The sequence below is a fragment of the Anomalospiza imberbis genome, chromosome 19, assembly GCF_031753505.1.
Source record: "Anomalospiza imberbis isolate Cuckoo-Finch-1a 21T00152 chromosome 19, ASM3175350v1, whole genome shotgun sequence".
In the NCBI taxonomy this organism is placed as follows: domain Eukaryota; kingdom Metazoa; phylum Chordata; class Aves; order Passeriformes; family Viduidae; genus Anomalospiza; species Anomalospiza imberbis.
In genome coordinates, this window is record NC_089699.1 from 5043391 (window position 1) to 5066376 (window position 22986).

At 50.4% G+C, this 22986-nt stretch overlaps 1 protein-coding gene across 12 annotated transcripts in view; it reads left to right on the top strand.

Moving 5' to 3' along the window:
* Positions 1-11117: 11117 nt before the first annotated feature.
* The window catches only part of MYOCD (myocardin), a 34958-nt gene continuing 23089 nt past the window's right edge, over positions 11118-22986 (top strand). The window contains exons 1-3 of one of the 12 annotated variants that reach the window (XM_068209296.1): positions 11520-11591; positions 20422-20487; positions 21236-21360. In XM_068209296.1, coding sequence (XP_068065397.1) covers positions 21330-21360 — 31 coding nt within the window. In that variant the 5' untranslated portion in view covers positions 11520-11591; positions 20422-20487; positions 21236-21329. Of the gene's footprint in view, positions 11592-11664; positions 12354-20421; positions 20488-21235; positions 21361-21715; positions 22309-22986 lie in introns of those variants that run through there. The other 11 variants (XM_068209297.1, XM_068209298.1, XM_068209295.1 and 8 more) reach the window with 11 other exon arrangements.

Below are 22986 nucleotides of genomic sequence, written 5' to 3' on the forward strand. Positions count from 1 at the left end.
AATAAAATTCAAAAGAGGAGTGCAGATATTTTGGACCCAAATTGTAAGGCAGATATTTTCCATTGGGCAAAGTCAAAAAGAGTTGCTGTATCCCTGTTCCTTCCGTGGGTAGCAGCAGCTAAAGCTCTAGGTGAATTGGGACATCTAGAGTGCTGGGTGGTCAAACAGGCAAATTTAACATCAACTGCCATCAGCTCCCTCCTAGAAGATGAAGAAATTACCAGACAGGCCACTCTGCAAAACCGTGCTGCTATAGATTTCCTTCTGTTACTGCACGGACACGAATGCCAGGAATTTGAAGGACTGTGCTGCATGAACCTGACTGCAAAAGCTCCAAACATCCATGCTGCCCTTCGAAACATGAACAAGATGATAGGACAAGTGAAGCAAGAAACTGAGGATTGGTTCAAAGAACTGTTTAAGGGTGGAGGAATCACGGGATGGTGGATTTCTGTATTTAGAACAATTCTGTTATTTGTAATTATCCTTTTCCTTGTAACCATAGCGTTCGGGATATTGCGTCGCGTGATTTTCAGAGCCATCACAAATCTTATTTCTACCTCACAAGTCAATCACATAGAGTTGGCAAACCTAAAAAAGCATACCTACCCCAAGGACCGTAAGTGGTGGGGAAACCCGCGCTTAGGGTCCAAATGAATCAAATGTTCTTATAACCTTTTAAAACAAAAAAGAGGGAGGTGTTGCAGTTCAGTGGGTACCCTGCAGCTGGGCCCCACAGATAGGAATGTCCGAATGACCCTTAACCTTAGCTAGACCCCATTGGCTGAGTGCCAGATAGCTCCAGCCCCCCTAGACCCAGACCTAGATAAAAAACCTTCCCGCCATTGTTCGGTCTCTTTTCCTGCATACCACCAGAGAATAAACACCTGGAAAACGAGCCTCTCTCTCCTGGTTTCTGTGGCACTGCTCCTCTGAAGTCCCCAAGGCTGAGCTAGCAGAACAGTTTGGGGGGGGCTGAAAGAGGGCTCTGCCGCACCACCAAATTTTATATCAACTATTTTAGGGTAGGGTTTAAAAAAGTGAAAGAGTTTGACTAATTTTAAACCCAGTGTTCCCGAGGGACACTTAACAAAACACACAATGTCTAAAAACCTTTGGAGTTTCAAGGAGTTCAAAATAACATTCCAGAAGGGATCTTTAGAAAAATGTTCCTGCACCGGTCCTGTTCCCGCCGCTGGGCTGGGCCCACTCCCTTTAATATCCCACATTTGTTTTCCATTTAGCTATCAAACCTACATTAAAATAAAATCTCAGAGTAAATGAAATCAAGCTAACCTGCCTCCTTTCATTTCCAGAATGTTTAAGGCATATTAAAGGAGCAGAGCCTGTCTATTTTCATTGCCAGGGGGGTCAGGTAGCTCACGAGCTGCCCCTCTGAGCCCGTGGGACGGGGCCAGGGCTGAGCACACCTTTGCTTTCCTTCATCCCAAACCCTCATGCTCTGCACCAACAGCCCTGAAACCACTCCAGGAGAGAAGTTCTGGGGCTGTGCCTGCCACCCTCACTGTGAGATGGAGGCAGCCCAGCTGCCACTCGCAGGGAATCCATAAATCTCATTTTACACTAATCCAAGGGCTCTGTGAAGCTCCCTCTGTACCTTTTGTCTGGAGAAACTGGATGTGTTTAGAGATGGTTTTATTAAAAGAGGCTTGGAAGGAGTTATTTAAATCACCCTGCTTGGCAACCTGACAAAATTACCTGTGCCGAGCCCAAAATAAAAGCACCCTGTCGCTTGCAGAATCCCATACCTTATATAAATATCAAAAAGCTTCCCTCACTTGACAAAAAAAAAAATTGTGTTTCCTTATTACTGCTCCCCTCAGTCACTACTGCCCCTTTCTCACCCCTTTGTCCAGGTTACCCAGTGTCAGGGCTGGTGCCCAGCTTGGTGGCAGGTGGATTGCTGGGGGGTTAACACCTGAAATTCCATGTGGGAATGAGCCTCATCTTTGTACATCATCACCAGCACCCTTCTGGTGAAGGCAGCCCTTTGAAAGTCATTTTACATTTCTCGATTTGTGTGGTGGGGAGTGATAGTGACAATGTGAGATCTTTGGGAAGGAAGTTTTATTTTGTCTAGTTTATTCTTAGTTTTCATAGTATGGATGCCCTTCGACTCAAACATTTACTTTTTAGCTTTTTTTTCACAAAAGAAATAAGAATTTCTATGAGTCAACATCTTCCCAGAGAGCATTTGCTAAAATATTAACTGTGCAAGTAGCTCAATACAAAGATTTCCCTCTTTCCATGAACAGCAGACAACATTTCTTTTTGTCAGCAAAGATATTTCAGATTTATTGAAGCATAGTAGGATAGTCTGTGTCCCAAACATACAAACAAAACTATAAATAGTTCAGGAAGATAAGAAAAGTATCTTACGTAAATACTCAGCCTAAAAATGAATCCAGAATCCAGGAATCCTTCCTTGCTCCCCACTATATTTAACATTTCCAGATGTGTCTGGATGACCAGTTTGGGATTAGGGGTCTGAAGCTGCATGGCGTGGGGCCCACTCCCCAGAGACAATAAACTGGAATAAATGTCCTATATATAAATAAATAAATCCACTTTTCTACAGCTGTCCCTGTCCTGAACAAGTATTTGCTATTTCACAACAGAGATTGTTTTCACTGGATTTTGCCTGTCCTGTAGATCACCACCAGGCAGTTTCTTTTCCTTACTGTTGCTTCAAACTCTTCTGTGCCTTTGGGCCACCTGGTCCTGTGGTCTTCACACTGAACAGACTCAGATGTTGCAGTGGACCAAGGGCCTCAGTGATCTTCACATTATCTTGTCCGTGATCTTGGTCAGGAAAAAATGTCACACCTTGCAGTCTGTGACACGAGACGAAAGCTGAACTCCACATCTAATTTTTAATCTCATTTTTTAGTCCAGTCAGGAAGGATGAATGCAGCTCTCACAGAGAAAGCTCTCTTACAGCAGAGCAGGGGCTAAAGGCATCCCCTGCTTGTTCCACGACTGCCACTCCCACCTGCACAGGGAGGAACTGCATCCCACAGCCAGCAGGGATTCTGTGGACTCCTCAGAGAGTCTCTTCCTTCTCAGCTAGGGATGTGAGGCTCTGAAAAATCCCTTAGAACTTTCAAGGAAAATAAAAAGGGGAAAAAATTAGTTAATTTCTAAAAGGAAGTTTGCAAGAAATGAGAGATCATAAACCACATGAGGCACATTTGGCTCATTTTCCCTCAGAACTGGAAGGCTTTTTAGAGCAATGTGCAGAATTATTTTATTTTCAGGAGTTTCCCCTTCATCTGCTTTAGAGTGGCAGGTCTGAGTTTACACAGCAGCTCAGAGACCTGCCCAAAGTTCTTCCCTGTGTGTTCCCAAGCCAGCAGCAGGCAGCTCCTGTCCCCAGTGCTGTGATATTTTCTGGTTGCAGAGCTCAACACACAGCCCATGTTTGCACTGCTCGGGCTCTAGCAGCACCTCTATTTCTCATCAGGCAGAAAAAACCCAAACATAAACATTACAAGGTTATATACAGCACTGATTTCTATTTTTGTCATCTTTAAAATAGTAGGTAAGTCCTGTAGTTCTATCCAAGTTGGCCCAATTCCTCTTTTTGTTTGTTTGGGGTTTAATTATCTTGGAAGAAACGTGCTGGTGGTTTTGGGTCTCTGCTGCAGTGCCGTGACCAAGTCTGTGCTCGGGCTATTCATCCCCAAGTCTGTGATTTGCAAAGCTTGGCACCTCCACGCCCCTCCCCATCAGGGAGAATTTCGAAGTCTCTGCTTTCTCTCCTCCTGGAGTAGCACAGCCCGAGGGGAGGCTTGGGCAGGCTGCTGGAAGTGGAGCAAAGCACCAGCAGCACCACTCCCGCTTCTGAGCAGACAGTGACTGGTGGAGGGAGACAGCAAAAAAAAAAAAAAAAAAAAAGCTTGTGAGGGGAATTTTGGCAGCAAAAGGCCAGTGCCCTGTGGAGAGCTGCAGGGGGAAAGGGTCCTGGGGAAGCTGGCAGCTCCCGGGCTGGAAAGGCAGATGCTGAGCAGAGCCGTGCGTGAGCGGAGCTTGCAGCAGGCGTGCCGAGCAGCGAGCCAAGGTGCAGGACAGTAGCAGCCTGGAACTTTATAAATAAACAGCACATGCAGATGGCAACAAGCAGATTCCTGTTCCTGCCCCAGGTCTGTGTGGCTGTGCAGGATGAGATGCTCCCCAAGGCTGCTGTGTGCTGTAAGCTTTGCTGGGTGCCCTCACCACAGCTCACTGTCCTCCTGAGCAGGCAGAGCCCTGCAGAAGAGCAGATTCTCTGTTTTTCAGCATTGTCTAATGTCAGGAGCAGAGGTTTGGGCTGGAGCAGGTCCATGCGTGAGAGGGAGCTGGTTCCTGCTCTGCCCCAAAGCACCATGGCCATGGTCATGTATTCCTGCCAGGGCTGGGCTGAGGGGACACTGAGGAACAGCAGTGGAAGTTCTGGGCTCAGGTATAAGTGCTAAACAGGGGAAGGGCAGGGCACGCAAAGCATCAGTGATGGGGCCACCATCTCCATGAGAACAGGGCCCACGGTGACCGAAGAAAGCCCTGTCCGGGGAGCACCAGGAGGGATCAGTGTCTGTGCATCCCTGTGCCTGCGGCACTCAGCTGCGTCCAGAGGTCACCTGGGTGGGGAGGGCTGGCAATGCTGCATGCACAGTCCTCCAGGAATCTGACAGTTTGAGTGAAATTTGGGATCCATCTGCACCCTCTTCCATGGCCAAGGCAGGCAAGCAATGGCATAAGATTCAGCGAAATAATGCAACTAATCCGCCTGAGTAATGCTAATGCAAGCCTCTTGATTAGTGTTTAGAAACCAGGCAAACAATTGATTTAAAATAATTGGTAAATTATGATTAAATAAAAACATTTATACAAAAGAGTTTGTCATTGATATGGTTAAATAAATATTTGTAGAAGTAACTTATACTTGGCCCGGTGCCTGGGCGATGAGCTCTCTTGGGCTGGCTGTGGTTTCATTTTAATAAAGACCAGAAGGCATTCCAGGAATACATAATGCTCCCAGCCCATCCGATGTATATCTGGGGCTTTAACTCTGCTCGCCACTAAGCCAGGCCCAGCTTTGCTTTGTGTCCCTCGCCAGTGCTTGTCCCTCCCCAAAACACTCTCCTTGTTTAGGGCTGAGCCACCACAGCAGTGGCTGTGCCGAGGTGGCTCCGTGGGCAGCAGGGAGGGGTGCAGATGGGAACGTCAGCGTGCTGGGAGCAGGGATGGGAGGTGCAGGCTGCTCTCTGGGGAAGCCTCGAGCTCTGGAGCTGCTGCAGGGCTTAGAGCAACACAGCTCTTATCTGGCCCTGCTCGGTGGGAGATTTCCAAGGGCTTTTCAGAGGGGTTAGCCTCATTATGGCCAGTTGGAGATAAGGAAAGCGAAGAGAGACGTGCCTTGCCCAAAGTCCCGCTGCGGAGGGAACAGAAGCCAGGTCACCCCTGGCCAGGCCCTGTGGAGCCTCCTCAGCTCTCAGGGTGCTTCAGACTCGTCCCACTGAGCTCCACAGCCTGGCCGTGTCTGCACTGCCTGGGCATCCAGCTGCTCCATGGACCAAAGAAGGGGCTGGAGTCACCAGTGCTTGGAGCAGCCAGACCAGGCACAAAACCCTTCCTGCCTGCACTGGCCACCCAGAAAGCAGCCAAGGGCTCATCACTGCTACAAAGCACACCAAGCTTGGCCTCGCATGTTCCTCATTGCCCTCAGCACTGGTCATGCAGCTGCTCTCACCAGTCCAGCTGGCTGGGAAGTCCTGCTCGAAGGGACATCACCCTGGCCCCAGCCTCACCCTCCTCATGCTCTGGCAGAGGCTCCTGAGCCTGGGGAGTGAGGGCTGCCCGGAGAGGGTGCACATTTGGCTGGCAGTAAAGGCAGGAGAGCCATGGGACAGCAGGCAGAGGCATCCAGCAGCACAACCTGGGGGTGGGAAGGCGTGCTTGGACCCTTGCTGGGGTGAGCAGTGGGGCTGGCTACAAGAAGAAGGACACAGGCAGCCAGATCTAGGCTTGGTTTGCACCATGCACGAGGCACTGGTGAGGTGGAGGGAGGAAGTTCCTGCTGTGCTGGGCTGCAGCATTTGAGGCTGGCCCCAGGCACCCCTTCAAGGGAGCTCAACACCTGGGAGCATCCTGCTTGTGGCCCGAGACACCAGAACAGCCGTGGGTGTGAGAGAAGTCCCTTGAAGGGAGCAAATCACCAGCTCCATTGGGAAACCATCCCCAGAATGTCATCTTAATGCAGATTAAAATAGAAATTTGCCTGCCCTGGCTGTGAAACACAGAAATTCACAGTCCCACTCACTGTACACCCCCGTCAGTCGTGCCCACAGGGAATTCACAGAGCTTTTCCCCAGTTCTCCCCACAGGGACAGGGGAACCAGACCCTCCAATGCCTGTGAGTCCACTCCAGGGCCACGCTCGGGGCACGCAGTGCTGCTGTGCTGGACCTCCCACTGAGGCCAGAGCCCTGACCTTGGTGTCCCATGAGTCAGGAGGCAGCTACTGGTATCTCCCACCCCACACCCCATGCCTCTGGACAGCATGGGCTGTGTCTGGCCTGGCCTTCCCCCTGCTCTGCATGGGACAGAGGAGGTCCCTGAGTGCCTTGAGCTCCTGCCAGCAGAGCCCACTTGACCTGAGCACTGTGCTGCAGCCCCACTGAGAGCATCACCCCTCCCGCTGACGTCCCTCAAACCAGCCTCAGACCCTTTAACTCTTCCTTCACCTGCTCTGATCCCCTCTGCCCTCCGTCCTGAGGCTCCTGGAGTTGATGGAGTGGCTGCAGGCAGTGCTGCCAAAGGACTGGTCTGTGTGTCAGGAGTGACAGTCTGCCCAGAGCCAGGCAGTCAGGGACGAGTGCCAGTGCCTCCAGGGTCCCTGCAGCCTGGAGCACACGGGGAGGAGCAGGCAGGGCCACGGGACATGGACATGGACATGGACATGGGCCATGGACAGCCTCCAGCACGGTGCCCAGCTGTGGCAGCTCTCCACACTCACTGCACATCCCTGCTCAGTAAACACAACTGCCAGAGTTTCACAATCAAATATTTATGCTAGTAAAAAACATTTTACATAATCTTTAAACAGCTATGTCGTCTCCCTATATTCATTCTCTGATCTTTCTGTTTTCAGTCAGGATTGGAGAATTTAGTGTATTTATAAAGAAATAAATATTATGATGAAAACATCAGGCAGCTTAATAGTAGCCTTAGCAAAGTGCAGAAGTATTTTTGTGTTCATGTTGTCAATTGCATAATATCTTCTGGACCTTCATAAATTGAAGAACCTTGCCTGGATGCTTGCAGCATTGTGATAAATAGTTCACAGCTCCAATTCAAGCAAGGCTGTCTGCTGTTGGAACGGGAAGAGCTCATGACATCTCTGCCATAAATTCCAGCCCTCAAGCTCTGTGGGGAGATAGGGAGGGGACAGACCACCTGAAAGCCTGGCAGACAGTGGCAAATTCAGGATAGTTCAGGATATTTCAGGATATTCAGCATTCAGTGGAATGCTGCTCTGATGGTGCTTACCAGGTGCTATCAGAAGTGAAGGATTGGACCATCCCTGCTCCCAGCTCCCTGACCATGCTCCTGGGCTAGGACACAGCCAGGATCTTTCTGAGCTAGTCCCTAGAGGCCACCTCTGCTTCCCAGTGGCAGAGACACTGCTGCCTCGCCAGCTCCAGCTCAGAAAGCTGTTTGTCCCAGGTCGTGGAGAGGAATATCCTGATGGTTTGCCACGTGAAAGCCATAAGCTCTTTTCTGTGCAATTCACCCCAGGCGAGACCCCCAAGTCCCAGGCATGCAAAGAGAAGATAATTTCTCCTCAGGTTCCTAAAGGCCATGATGAGCTGAAGCTTTGCTAGTGCAGTCTCAGAGCAGGAGGTTCATATCTGCCCTGAATCCAGATCCACTAATGGCCAGTTCAGTGAAAATTCTGTCTCAGAGAAAGATTTCTTCTTCCATTCTCTATCACAATGATGACATCCTGGCTGTAGGCCTCTTCAAAGGATGTCCAGAGGTCCTTGTGAGCCTTGGCTACTGGTTTCCCTGTGCCCTTGGCTACTGCTCCATGCTCTGTATTGGGTATGAATGGAAGAATGCACTCCTCCCTAGCAGCATATTTGTAAAAGCAACTCTTTTTCCAGCCTTCCCACTCCTTCAGGACTCAGAGTTATGCCAGCCTGAGGACATTCAGCACAGAGCTGTGTGCCAGTACAGCTGTCCCTCCCCAGGGGACCTTGGACACCAACAGCTGCACAAGCACACAGCAAATTATCACTACTCTGCACACGGGATGGGGAGTCCAGACCATCAGATCTGTCTTTGCAAAGCATGCTGTGAAGATTCAAGAAATAAGGCTGTGGCAGGAGGGGTCTTTTCCAAATGGAGCTGCCAGGTGCTAGAGAACAGAAACCAAAGACAAACCAGTCTCATTCCCACAGGAGAGGATAATCTGAGCAGACATGACTGGCAGAACACCAGGTTTGGGGAAACTCCCCTTCTTTGGCACGGACACTGTCACACACTGACCCCTCCAAGTCCCCACAGGGGTTTCACTGGAACTTCAGCTCAATTTGGTTCTTTTTCCCATAGCTTCAAATCTACATACAAACAAACAATCTGCTTTAAAAGGAATCAGTCCCATAAACAATAGGGTGTGTTAGAAGATTAGAAGGGATGGCTTCCTGGGATCTGGTGAGCAGCTCAGAGCTGATATCCTTATGATTCTGGGATGTGACTTCTTAGTTCAAAGGAATTCCCTGCCATGACTAATTTATTCTGGCATTTAAGGCTCACTCTTTCACTCAGTGCAGTCAGGATGACCTCATTCACTACAGAGGTGCTTATAGCAGAGCTGGGAACAGGGGAATGGGAAGCAGCTGTGGTCTCTGCAGGGACCTGTGTGCCTGTGTCACCTTCCAGAGAAAGATGGTGATGCAGCTGGTGGCGAGGCCCTTTTCAGAGCTGAAATGTAGTGCACACACAGCCAAGACACCAGGGCTGGGCAATGCCAGCTCTGGAAACTCATGAGGACTTTATGGGAATATTTCTGGGCTACCTAAAGCAGGCAGCAGCCAGGCAAATGGCTCAGTATCTGTGGTGGCATCTCAGTCCTGTCCTGGCCTCTGAGGTTTAGCAGAGACAACTTTCCTCTGTTTCCTGAGGATACCAAGAGTACGTGTCCAGGGCTGATTCTCACATAAGGGCCATCACAGGGAAACACCAGCTCAGGACTCTGGGTTCAGCAGTTGAGCAATTTGCTGAGATGAGTCAACAAACTGGAGCTTGTTATAGGCTGTGTCACCTCCTAAGAAGGATGTGTCTCCATCCCCCACTGGTATCCCAAGGAAAGGAAAGGAAAAGGAAAGGAAAAGGAAAGGAGGAAAAAACTGGAAATTACAAGGGGAGCAGGGATACCTGAATGGAGCTTTGGCCAGCAGGAGCAGTAAATCAAACAGGAGTTTGCAAAGCAAAAAAGTACAAAGCAAAAGAAAGTACAAAGCAAAAAAACCCAAAACCCTGCAGTTTGAGACACAGGGTGTCAATGAGCCCTGCCTTGTCCCTGAGCTGTTCCTGGCATAGTTCTGCTGAGGGGTGGAGTTTGTGCGTTGTTGTGATGTTAACTCCATTAGAGAGGACATTTTGAGTACAGTGGACTAAACATTAGGAAAAAATTGTAAGGAACAGGACTCTGGCCACCTTGCTAGACAATATGGTAGAACTCTGTTTACCAGCTCAGCTCAGTGCTTGGGGATCAATTTATTTAAATCATCTCTCCCTTGCCAGTGATTAAGGAAAATCCACTCCATCAGCTGTAGCATTAGCAGGAAATCACATCCAGCCCGTGGTAAGGAGGGAGCTCAGCTCAGGACAGCCTCATTAACCTCAGCTGTCAGGTAACAAGCAATAGGCCAAGAGGAAATGGTCTGGACTTGTGCCAGGATTTCGGAAAAATTTCTTCCATGGAAGGGTGTTCAGGCGTTGGAACAGGCCATCCGGGGCAGGGGTGGAATGGCCATTCCTGGAAATGTTCAATAAATGTGTGGATTAGCTGCTGAGAGGCATGGGCAGTGGTGGGCTTGACAGTGATGGGTTGGCAGCTGGACTTGATGATCTTAGAGGGCTTTTCCAACCTAAATGATTCTGTGCTTCTGTCACATGGACTACATGAGGGTGACAGACCCCAGGAGCTCTCTGCTGTACTGGGACTCTGATGAATCAGAGCCTCTGGCGAAACGAGTGTAGAAGCCCTGAAATTCCTATCCCCAGCCCAAACTGTTTAGGAGTACTTCCCAGAAACTATGGGATTAAAATAATGTTAAAAAAAAAAAAAAAAAAAAAACTCCAAACCAGACCTGAAGTATTTTTATGACCTACAGGGAATTTAGACAGCTTCCTAGGTGAGACCCACATGTCAGGGAAGCTGAGATGTGTCCTTCATTTAGCTTCTACTCCTTACGTTACACAGTAAAAGGTGCCAGCAGATCACCCACCCAAGTGAACCAGATGTGGGCTCGGGGAAGCAGAGCCTCAAAGGCTCTGTTTGTCTTTACTTTGCGTGTTTGCAATCAGCTTCTCTCCTCTGAGAGCGCGTTTGCTAGGTGGGGAGGGATCCAGCCTCCTTGGGATCGCTGTGGCACGGGGAGCTCGGAGCCAGGGCTCAGCCCTGCCTGACACCCCCCGTGTCCGTGTGCCACAGCACGGCAGGGCACGGTCCGGGTGCCTGCAGCACACGGGGGCACCTCGGGTGGATAATCCCCTGGGAAAGGTGTGCGCAGAGCAGCACGGCTCCGGGCACACCTGAGCGGCTGCAGGGACGCCCAGGTGCCACCTGAGCAGCCCCGTGCTCACTCCCTGCTCCGTGCGGGCAGTCCTGTGCCCCCTGGCCGGGAGGGCATCCAAGGCAGCGCCCGGGAGGAGCGACCTTCCCAAAGCCATCCTCCGGCCGGGACACTCGTCCCGACCCCAGCCCTTCGCTCATCTGTGGGAGCTGAGCCCCCCAGAGCCCCAGCGAGGTGCGGGAGCCGTGTCCCACCACGCTGCAAAGAGTTAAACCCTGGCTCTGTTGGTATTTCCAGCGGCTCCCGAAGTCGGCTGAGACAGGGAGCGCCCGGATTGGCTGCGTACGGCCGGTAGTAATTAGGATCAGATATCAAACTTCTGTCTTCGCTAAGACCCTTTCCGATAGTCGCTGCTCCCCGCTAGACGATGACATCAGCCAGGACACCCAGCTGCTGGTAGTAAACTCCGGGCGGGAGGAGGCTCCCGCTGGCTCCACGTTAATTAGTTCAACACTGCACAGGGGGAGCAGTCGGTGTCTGTGCAGGGTCAGTGCTGGATGGGACCAAATCTTACAAAGCCACTTGCTGCTCCTTGCCAGCCGGCTGTAAAAGCACCCAGAGAGCCCAGGAGAGCTGGATGAATCCTGAGCGCCAGCCACGGTTTGGTCGGCTTTTCCCCGTGGAGGAAGTTAATGGTTTAAGTGAGGGGCGTCTGGATCTGGTCCCTGAGTCACCATGACTCTCCTGGGGTCTGAGCACTCCTTGCTGATTCGGAGCAAGTTCAGATCAGGTAGGGAAAACCTTGAGATTTCTCTTAAAACTTCTCTCTCTGTCAAGCCGTAGGCACAGAGTGTTTTGCGTTAAATGTTCGGAAGCAGCATGTGAGCAAAAGGCTCGAGGGGCTGTAGAGCTGTCACGGCTTTCCTCTTACAGAGGCTGTTCCACAAGTGGAGAGACGCATCTCCCTTCCTCTCTCTTGCTTTTTCTCCTCCTGGTTTTTCGCTGTCTTTGATTTGTGTCTGTGGTTTATTTCGGTAAAACTGCAGCTCCCGGTTCTCCTGCTCTGGCCCTGCTAAGAAGGATTTGGGCAGGAAGCCAAAAGGGCATCTGGGATAAACAAGGTGCCTAATGCCGTCCGTATATTCCAGGTGCTCTTGTGGGTCTGTGTGGGATAATCACGGAGAGGACGGGCCTGACACCCTCTCTGACAGGCAGGCAGCCGAGCTCGTTCCATTAAGTTGTGACTAATTGGAGAAAAATGAATTTGAAGAAATGCGTCATTTTTAGAAGTAAAAATAACAAATGGAACATGAAAAGTATTTAAAGTGACATCATCAGAGAAATAAAACCAGAGGCACACAATTGATTGCCGCTCGCGGAGGGTTTGCAGTAAAACATGCCTCCAGCTCGTGAGTCAGGGGAAGCACCAGGCAGGGGCTGCTCCGAGGACGTTCACTGAGTGAAGGTGAGTGAAGGTGAACTATGGGACAGTCGCTTCTAGAGCAGCCCCTCTGCTGGATGTTGGTGCCTTTAGTCACTGGCTGCATCTACTGTAAGTATGCTCTCCTTGGGAATGGGTAGCCTGACTTGTTGTTTTGTAAATTTTAACAGTAATGCCCAAAAAAAATTGTTCTCAAGGTGCTTTCTCTGACCTTCCCAGAGGTGAAGTTCTCCCTGGGAATATTATCTGTGAGGATGTGCAGATAAATCAGCTGCATGTGCTGTACGGGATACTTTAAATCCAGACAGGGCAGTCACGTTGGAACATGCGCCCGGTCTGGCATGTCACCCACGCCGTGTGTGTTTTTGCTCCTTACTCATTGTAGATAATGAAATGGGAGATTTATGGTACTGATGGGAGACATGAGTGGTGTTATCAGGATCTCTTAGATAGCTGGGTGGTCAACTTAAACTTTGTTTTCTCAGCAAATACAAAGTTGGCAATTGGTTGAAAACCCCAGAGTGTGTGTGCAAACACAAGTGTCCTAGTCTGGCTGAATTATACAAAGCCTGGGTCCAGGTCTTTGGTGTGGTTTCCATATCGCTCTGATCTTACATTTCATTAGATTAAGTCATTCCTTAAATTTTGTTGGTATATTATGGTACACTGCTGTTCATTTGAAAAAAATCTCAGTCTGTAACAATTCCTCCAGCATGTACAAAGCAACACTGCCACCTCCCTGAGGAGCGGAGGACGGGCTGTGCATTGTCCCTGCATTCTTTTCAAATGAACCAGGATTGTTTTTAAGGCTCATTTCTGGTTTATTTGTAAGCTGGCTTTATTATGGAACCAACAGCGGGCTCTCTAAACATATTTTTCAAATGATTCTCCAGGAAAAGTAAACTTTGTGGGTCTTTGCATCCATAAATTCTCGTGCCTTTCAGCATTTCTAGGACAGTTAATTTGTGGGGCATTCTTTGGTTCATGATTTATTCCCACAACTGCTGTCCCTTGCTATGGCCCGATGAAAGGCAGGCTTCCCATTTGACAAGGCTTCTCTGCCTGTTGATTTTGTTGGAGCTGGGCTCACCAACATCCCAAATGTGTGTCTGCACCTCGCTGTCCCCAAAGCTGTGACTGCTTCTAATGTGGGACGTGGCCACAGCACAGCCCTGGTTGTCACAGTGTGTGAGGAGGGAGGAGACCAGGATGCTGAGAAACCCAAGTAAGTCAATAAAGCTGCTTTCATTCTGTGATGGATTTTTAATAACATGGGGAACAGAGAAGAAAAAGCTAATATTTAATGGAATATTTTTTACTTGCAAAGTCTCTGTAGCACAGTTTCCTGTGGTGTCCCTGCTCGGTGTGCAGGCTTTGTCAGCTGTAAAGTTCCACAGGGATGGCAGGAGGTGCAGAGCTCTGATTTACCATCCTCCATTCACTTGGAAGAGGGCTGAAAGCCTCAAACAGCCCATGGCTGTGCCCCACACTGTCTTTCATGGCTCAGGGGCTGTGAGAGGGGACAGCAGCAGTTCCAGAGCTGTGTAAGCTTGCAGAGAGGCAGGAGGGATCACCCCCAAAATGCCGAGCCCCAAGGAGCCATGCTGAGCCAAGCGCCATCGCTTTGGGAACGCTCCTCAGCCAGCAGGTGTGAGGCTGTTTGCTCCCCAGGTTTGGGAAGGATTAGCTGTGCTCCATGCCTCACGATGAGCCTGAATCCCTTCTGAAGGATTCCAGGCCAATACTGAAGAGGGCTGAAGTAAATCTTAATAACTAAACTTTTGCTGTCTCTGCCTGGCCTGCACACGCTGAGCAGCTGAAGGAGCTATGTGAGCGTGTTTAGGGGAGCTGCAGATACATCACTTGTTGTTTCCTCCTGCCAGAAGCCCTTTGATCTCTGTGTTATGCACCAGGGAGAAAGTGGAGCAAGGAGGGGGCAGCTAGAAGATGGTGGCAGTGGTGTGGCTCCAGGGTCAGCTCTCCTGTCCCTCGCTTCCACCCAACAGCATCAGTAGCAAGCAGACGTGTGTTTATCCAGGAAAGGCTGCTGTGGTGGTGGCGGTGGCTTTTCTCAGTGTGCCCAGCAATCATCCCTTGAGTGCTGCAGAGGTGTTTGCTGTTCTTGTCTTTCCAGTGGTCCCAGTGAAGGACCAGCAGAGCTGTGCCATGAGGAGGGACCATGGCTATCCCAGTGCCAGGCATTGAACTGCTCCAGAGGAGAGGGAAAATCACCACCATGCTGCAGTCCTGCAGGGTCCTGCTTCCCTTCCTCGAGGAGCTGTGTGCCTCTTTATTTTGTCTGTTTGGCCAAAGATAAATATTCTGATCTGAGGTCATCCTGACAAGTTTTGCAGGAATGATGATTCTTCCAATCTGCCATGTTGTCCCATACGATCCAACTATCAATGGGATTGCACTAAATCAACAGGACATCAAAGTGCTGTTCCAGAAACACATTTAACTCTTCCCAGAGATGGTCATTTATGTGATCTCTTACTCTGAGTACAAACCAGTTGTCCTCCAGCAGTGGAGAAGCTTTGGCATCAGACAAAGCAAACAAAGCTTACAAATGCAGATCCAACCTTAGCCCTGACCTTTTTTTTTTTTGCAGCTATATGGAAAGAGCTTACAAGGCCAACATCTGCCTAACTTCAGTGGTAATTCAGATAATTGGTGAGAAGTGAAAGTTTAACACTATAAATAAGGCTTGCATGGCTTGGCATGGGGAACCAAGACCTAATTGTGGACACATGGGTGTGGGTTTGCAGACAAGACTTGCCTGGCTCCATGGAGGGAAGTATTCATGCTTACACATAGGGCTTGAATGAAACTGAGATGGGAGAGGAATTTATTCTGTCTGCCTCCGGTGGCCAGAGCAATTTGGACCAGAATCAGCAGGTCAATAAAGGCAGAAGAGAATAGGACTTGGTAGGGTGTTTGGCCAGGCGTTTTGGCAGAACCTTTATTTTGATTTTCCTGGTGTCCAAAGATAAAGCATGCGCCTGTGTTTCCTCTCAGATCATGAACTCATACAGGTCACAGTCAGTGTGTGTGTGTTCAAACCATGGCCTTGCTGTAACTGATGAGTCTGTTTTGTGAAGCTTTTGTAAAACACTGACTTGATGTAGATCAGTTTGTGCTTGGTTTCGTTTTTCTGGCATCTTATCCCTCAGTATTTTAATGGGCAGTCATGTTTGTTTGTCAGTCAAGCATGTGTTGTAGCACACATCAAAACTCACTGTGCTTCAGGGGACATTGGACTGCTCATGGGGGTGCTGAAGGGGGGCTCCAAGGGGAGAGCCTGTTCTCGGGACCATGGTGAGGTTGGGGTTGCATATTATGTTGGATTCAGAGGGATTTCACAGCTGGTTGTGCCCATTTGGTGGTCTGGGCTCCCTGCCAGCCAGCTGTGCTAGTCTAATGTCTCTTCCAAGTTACCCAAAGATCTGGATTTGGGGTTAGAAATGTAGTTCTCTCCCATTTAGAGATTTTTCCATGCAGTCTCCCAGGTAACACACACATTTGTAGCACATCTGTCTGTTAGAAGTAAAATGCTCCCAGCTCTGAAGTGACATCACAGGCAGAGATAAAGCAGTGCTCACCTGGAAAAGGACTGACCAGGGCTGTCCATGGCTGTCCTGGCTGAACAGTGCCATTTCCAGCTTCATCACTGCTCACACAGGTCCCCAGAGGTCATGTTGTCAGAGGATAACATGGGCCTGGAGACAAGATTTACAGAGAAATCACTTTGTGGATCATAGCTATGGGCTGAGATCCATGGAGGGGCTCAAGACAAAGTTTGGTCAAGGTGGTTTTGTAAAACAGCAGCTCCAGAAAAGTTCTATGAGACTCTGGTGTGCCAGCACCAAGGAGGCTGTCTGGCTTGTCACCCACTCAGAATCACTCCAGGCTGGAGTTTGATGCTGCTCAGCTGCAAAGGAGCCCCACAGTCCTGCCCACATCCTGCTTTGAGAACTGACTCCTGCTCCTGGGGCAGCTGCGAGGAACAGACACAGTCCTGAGAGGGCCATGAACAACATGATTGAACCTGCCAGAGTGCCAGCCCTGATCCTGCCCTGCTGGGACCTTAGCACAGTCAGAGGACCCCAGGGGCAGCTCCTCTCCCCCATCAGGCTCACACAATAGCTCAGACATTAAATGGAAAGCCAGTCCCACAGCCAGCAGCAGTCCTGCCTTTCAAACGTGGCTGGGTCCAAAACAAGGCCAGGAGTTGGACTTGATGATCCTTGTGGGTCCCTTCCAACTCTGGATATTCTCTGATTCCAGGGCCACCATGGCCATGGACAGGCCTGTGTTTCACCTTTGCTCAGCTGCTGCTTGATGGGCAACAAAACTGCTGCTGTTGGCAACAGGAGTCCCTCTCCCCGCTCCCAATTTGTTGCCAACCCCCCCAGCCCAGCAGAGCTGTCCCCATCCTGTGCACCACTGAGGTGCTCACACTCCCCAAACCCCAGCTCTGAGCCACCAGGGCAGGGATGAGGTGCTGCTGGAAGAAGGCACAGTGCTTTGCTGCTGCTTTTTCAGTGGTCTCCTCCTTGGACACAGCCCCAACACTAGGTCAGGTCAGCTGTGGCTTTGCACGCCTGTCCTAGTCCCGAACCCCGTGAGGAGGGCACTTCCCCCACTCCATGGGACATGTGCCTCATGCTGCTCAGGCCCCTGTGCCTCAGTTCCCCAAGGAGAGGATGGTGCTGGGAGTGCTCTGGCAGTGCCCCAGTGTGGGGATGCTCTGATGCAGGTGATAAAATCCCATCCCATCCTGATTGTCTGCTGAGCACCAGACTCAAAGTGTCCTCACGGGCTGAAAGAGATGGCTGGATCTGCCTGTTCCTGGGGCGGAGAGAAGATTTGAACATGTCTTTTCTGTGCATCACCAGGCCAGGAAGGCCCAAGTCATGCTCTGAGGTTCCTACAGCTCTGAGGTCAGCTCCTAGAGAGGAGCATGACTCACGACTGCAAGTCACAGGCAGTGCTCAAAGCTTGGGCCACCAGAGGCAGCTGTGACTGATGCCAGGAGGTCTTGTTTGCACCATTGCCACAGCCCTTCTGCACAGGACATTTCTGGAAGCCAATATCAGTGAATGGGACTTGGTGCTAGCATAGACATGAGGAGTATTTCTAACAGAAAAAGTTCATGAGCCAATTGACTGGGATAGGTCTGTCATGTCTCCCATCATCCCAGGAGAGTTTCTCGTCGTGGGGTACCCCAGGAGGAAGCAGGATTGCTGAAAGAAAGGCTGTCTCTCAGCTGGTGGTGGCACAGGATGGCCAGTGTGCACAGCTGCTCCCTGGCTGGCACTTCTCACCATCCAAACTGGTGCAGGCAGGCAACAAGGATGCTGAGGGGTGGGACGAAGATTGTCTCTTCAGTGCTCCAGCCACCACTTTTCATGTGATAAAAGTTCCTCTGAAGTTTTAGCAGAGAAAAATAAGAATGTTCATGAAAATTTATTTCCCATACAGCACTCAGAGCTCAGGCCTGCAGACATGCAGCAAAGGAAGAGGAAAGGAATGCAGCTGGGGTCAGACCCAGCTTCAAGGAAAGAAGCAGCTAAATGGTGGTTTGGGTGGTGCCAGGAGCTCCTCCAGCCCTGTTTTTAAGCACTGTTGGTTGGAAGGAAAAGGTGCAAGCCCTAAGTTGGCATCTGCCAAGCTGCAGCACTGCCTCAGAGGCTGCTTCCCTCTTGTGCAGGGAAGGGATGTTCAGCATTTTTGTCTGACACTGTCCACTACGTTTCTTCAGATGGTTTGCAACAGGTTTTGGAAGTCCATAGATATATTTAAGAGTCAAGTCATACATCCTACTGCATGAGGAGGTCCAGATTGGGATGAATATTTGGTGGCTGAAGTAACTCTTTCAACTGTTGAGTGTGTGCTGCTCCTGGAAGTGGCTGGTACTTGCATTGGCCTGACCTCACATTATTTGACAGCATGCCCTGAACAGACAGGGCTGGATATAGTTTTCCTCCTTGCCCTGTAGCTTAAGGATGGGCCAGACTTGAGATGTGTAAGCTCAGCATGGTCCATGATGAACTCCCCATCTAGGGGAGGTGACCTGCCCATGGAATTGCTCAGCTGTCACACCAGAGCAGAGTGACACTGCTGGGTCACAGCCTTCCTACCCCTCAGCACAAAAACCAAACTGGAGACCTTTTCTCCTCGTACAAAATGATCATTCCATAGTCCCAGATCCCCTCTGTGACAGTCTATCCCCAGGGCAGGAGGCAGAGGAGAGGCTGTGAGGTGGAGCATGGACCAGCTGCAAGGGGGGGATCCCCCAGCCTGTGCCCTGCTCACTGCAAGGCAGTGGGATCTGGGGAATCTGGGTGCCCAAGTGCTGCTCCTGCAGTGGCAGAGCTGTGGCAGCGAGACCCACACGTTTTCATCACTCCTTGCAGCAGGGCAGACGATGAATCCTACACCCCCACACGGGAAATCATCATCACCTTCCGAGCTATGCCCCAAGGGGATTTGTACCCTCTCCTTTTCCTCCTCACCAGCCTCGCTGACAGCTGGCTGCTCCGGGGGGCTGGTGAATTGTTTGTTTGCTAGGAAGGGCTGTGAAATAAGCAGAAGCAGCAGGGAATGTGGGCCCTGAACGCACAGACTGTTGGAATCCCCCTTGCCTATGTGGATGTGGTACATCACTTGGTCTGGCTGGGTCGGAAGTTGGAGTGAAATGGTGCAAATAATTTGGCACCCGTGGGAGCTGTGAAGGGAAGTGATGGAGGATCCTCACTCAGGATATTTTACAGCCTGATAGGGCACTGCTGTGTCCTTGGCAGGGTGGTGTGTGTGACTGGAGGAGGCTTTGCTGTCTCTGATTCCTCTTCATAATGTGATGTTGTGTGTAAATTGCCTCAGTTGAAGGCAGGTTGCTCTAATGCCTGGGACACTGCACCAGGACTAGGAGAGCAGAGAACTATTCTTGGGTGAGCAACAGGTTGTTTTTACTCTTGGACAGTTTCTGACCCCCCTTAGCTCACCTATTCCATAAAGATCCATCTCTTCCTCAGGGAAAGCGCCAAGCTCTGCGCAGTTCTTCAGTATTGTGAGCAATCACAGATAAGGTTCTAGGCAGAGAAAGTGGGGTACAGCTCGCCCTGTGTGAGACCCCAGCCAGGAGCTGGTCACCTTTAACCTGCCTGCATAGCCCAGGAGGAAACACAGGCATCCCAGAGCATGGACTGTCCCATTTGGTTTTGAGGGTCCCCAAGGGGGATGACTTCTGCAAAGGGGGTGCAGATAGCTGGGTGCAGTGTAGGTACCCCGTGAGTGAGGGTCCAAATCCATGTCCACAGGCAGAACCAGCACTTACTGAGGGTGGTGCCATGGGGCAGAGGAGGGTTACAAACCCCCCTGGCAGCAAGGTTTGCCAGTGACTTCAGCCATCAGCTTCACCCTGCGTTAAGAAGAACAGCACACACACAGACTTTACCACATACTGAAGGCTACATTTTTCCCTCACAGCAAGAATCTATCTTTGGTGTCCAAAGAAGTGCTGGAATTTGGCAGGAGATCATTGTCCCATAGGAAGCCTTCACTAAACATTTGCTCTGAATGTGAAACATGGTTTGTACAGAGGACATGGAAAAGTCACAAGCAGTGGCATCTCAGGGAGCCCCATGCTTTGGGGACTGCTCTGGAAGGGATTAGTTTCCAGCTCCATCCCACATCCCAGGAAAGCTGTGTTGTAGACACAAGCTGTTGGCAGAGCAGGTTGCTTCCAAGGACAAAAATGCTGTTCTTGCCTTTCTTTTCCTTCCAACCCCAGCTCATTCCGGGCAGCTGAGGAGAAGCAGCCTGGGGTTGTGCTGGTGGGCAGGGAAGTGTGTGCTTATGTTGTGACTGAGGTGTCTGTAGTCGTGGCAGGCTGTACTGAGCTTCCAGCAGGAAAGCAGGGAACTGAGTTTCGTGTTTTACCTTGTGATACGGGTGTCCTCTCGAAGACAAATTTGCAAAACCAAAGGTGTAGAATATGACACTAACTCAAAGTACAGGCATGTTCCCGGGGTGATGGGATGAGCTCAGTTGTTCACAAGGCTGGTCCAGCAGCAGCAGGAATTGGTGCCACACACAAACCCTACACACTTTGTCCCTGTGCTAGCACCTCAGTACAATCCTGCCCTTTCTCTGACACTCTCTCTCTCTCTCACAGTTTTACAGCTACGGCTCCAGCAGAGAAGGACCCGAGAGCAGCTGGCAGACCAAGGCATCATGCCACGTGAGTATCTTCTTCTGCCTTTTTCATCCTGGCTCAGAGGGCTGTGTTCATCCTGGGCACTGCTGGGGCACTGGGTGGCACCAGCTGCCTGCTCAGACCCCACAGCTCAGAGCTTCCAGGGGGACTGCAGAAACGAGATGATCCCTGGTGCTGTACAGTGCATTTATCACACAGACTGCAATGGCCCTGCTCAAACTGAAGTCAGGAGAGATGCTTACCTTACACCATGCAAAACTGCAGCTGCAGAGCTCCCCTGTCCCAGAGGTCACTGCAGCAGGACAAGCAGATCCAGCTCAAGCAGAGGACTCACAAAGCTGTTCACAAGGCAAGGGCAGAGAATCTCCTGTCCTCCTGTAAAGGCCAGGAACCTCTGTGTCAGGACAAGGAAGAGGATGAGGGGGCTCATTCCAGGAGGCTGGGGAGGAAGGCAGCTCTGGGAACTGCCTTGGCCCCCATGCACACAGGCAATCCCTGGAGGTCTGAGACATACCCAGATCTGTGCCCAGGCAGGAGCCCACAGGGCAGAGCTGTCAGTGCACAGCCGAGGCCAGTGAACCCCCACGGGGGCTGCTTGCTGCAGAGTGACAAATGTGTCCCCCCTCTGACCCCACCCACCCTGCTCACCTGGCATTTGAGCTGAAGGACAAACTCCAGGACAGCGTTATCATGAAATCATTCTGCACCAGAAAGGCAGTTGCTAGAGCCCAAAAAGTCAGTGAATGAAAACCACCCCCTTCTGCACCTGCAGGTGCATCATGAAAGCTGTAGCACCACTGGAGAAAGGATGTTGGGAGCTCAACCCTGCTCAGTGGAATACTCCATCCTGACCTAGCTCAGGCTCCATGTGCAAATCTGTGCTTACCTGGGACCCAGGTAGAGGATTATCCTTTCTGTCTCATCAAGGACCCCTTGGGTTCACTGCTAAGATCACAATTTTCCAGAGGCTGTGTCACTTCTGTCTCTTCTGGTTGCCCTTGCAGACTGTGATGGAGCTCTTGCCTAAGCAGCAGAACACCACCTCTCTAAGAGCATGGCTCTGGCACTGCTTGCTGCACCCTGTCCCTCCCCTGTCCCTCCTGGAGGATTGTGCTGAACAACTGACGCCTTCTCAGGACATTCCTGTCAGCACCAATCATTAGAAAACTTGAGCAGGATGACAAAAATCATGATGCCAAAATGATCAATGGTTTTAAGACTGATAAATGCATACTCTGTCAATTTTTCGCCTGAGTATTTCTTTAAGCATTCCGATTTTATGCTGCCTGCCATGAAAGGGCAGGCACTTTGATCACAAGACTCCAGGAGCTGAAGCTTTGGACAAAAGGCTGTGATATTTGCTAGAGTAAAGCAAGAACTTGGGGCAGCGTGAGAGGTTTGTACACCTGGGGCTGCTCTGCGAGGCTGCGCTGTCACACGTGGCACCCGACACCTCAAACCTTACACACTGCAAAGTATTCAGCCAAATATATTTGATGGCAACTGAAGGGTATTTTCCTCTTACTTACAGCTTCTTTGCACTCCCAACTTCTAGGCTGAATTTTGCAGTCTGGTTTCTGTCCAAGAAGACCATTTTGGGAAACTTGAGCACGGTTCACTCACTGAAAGTAATAGAAGAAAAGGCACTTATGCCATTATAAAAACAAACACGCAGAATTTAACTGCTGAATTTGACATTAAGAGGAAGTGTCAGATGTTAGCATTTAATACATGGGAGCCCCAGCCAGTTTCCCCACAGCCTGGGCATGTGCAGACTTTCCTTAGGAAAAACAAGTCTTTATTAACCGTATCTTCCCATGCCATGTTGGTTCTGAGGACCAGCAGGTGAGTCCCCCTGGCTGTGATGGACTGCAAAATACCTGTGCTTGAAGGCCCTCCTGCTGTACACAGCCACCACCTCACCCTCACTGAAGCCTTAAAACAGCTGTCCCCAGGTGATCAACACCCCACACAGCACCTCTGCCTGGTGCCCCCCAATCCCTCACCCATTTCATGCTGAAATGTCATCCCCTGACAAGTTCTCTGAACTGATATTGCTAGCAATGTCTTTATTTGTTCTGCAGACTGCTACAAGCTGCAGCACCCCCATAATTCCTCCAAAAATCGTGGTAAATTACTAAACTCTGCAGCACTTTTCTCTTGACTAGCACAGCACTTTGTCAGTGTCTGTAGCACACTGCCAACATCAGTACTTCACATGAGCAGGGCTGGGAAAGTCATCTCTCTTGCTAACTTCATTTTCTCATGTGCACTATTTAATGTTGCTTCTGATTAAACCAGCTGCCACCAGTGCTGGTGGCTGTTCACTGGAGTGTGGCACAGCAACACCAGCTTGTCTGTCTGTCTGCTTTCCAAATGGCAGCAGTAGGAATGTGCCTTCTGTGCTTTTCTGTCATTCGCTGGATGTCCCAGGGGTTGCCAAAAGTCAACCAAACCAAGTCCCAACCAAAAGTCAATTCAGAGGGCCCCCAAACCTTTCCTGTTTCTCCCCAGTCTTCTTTT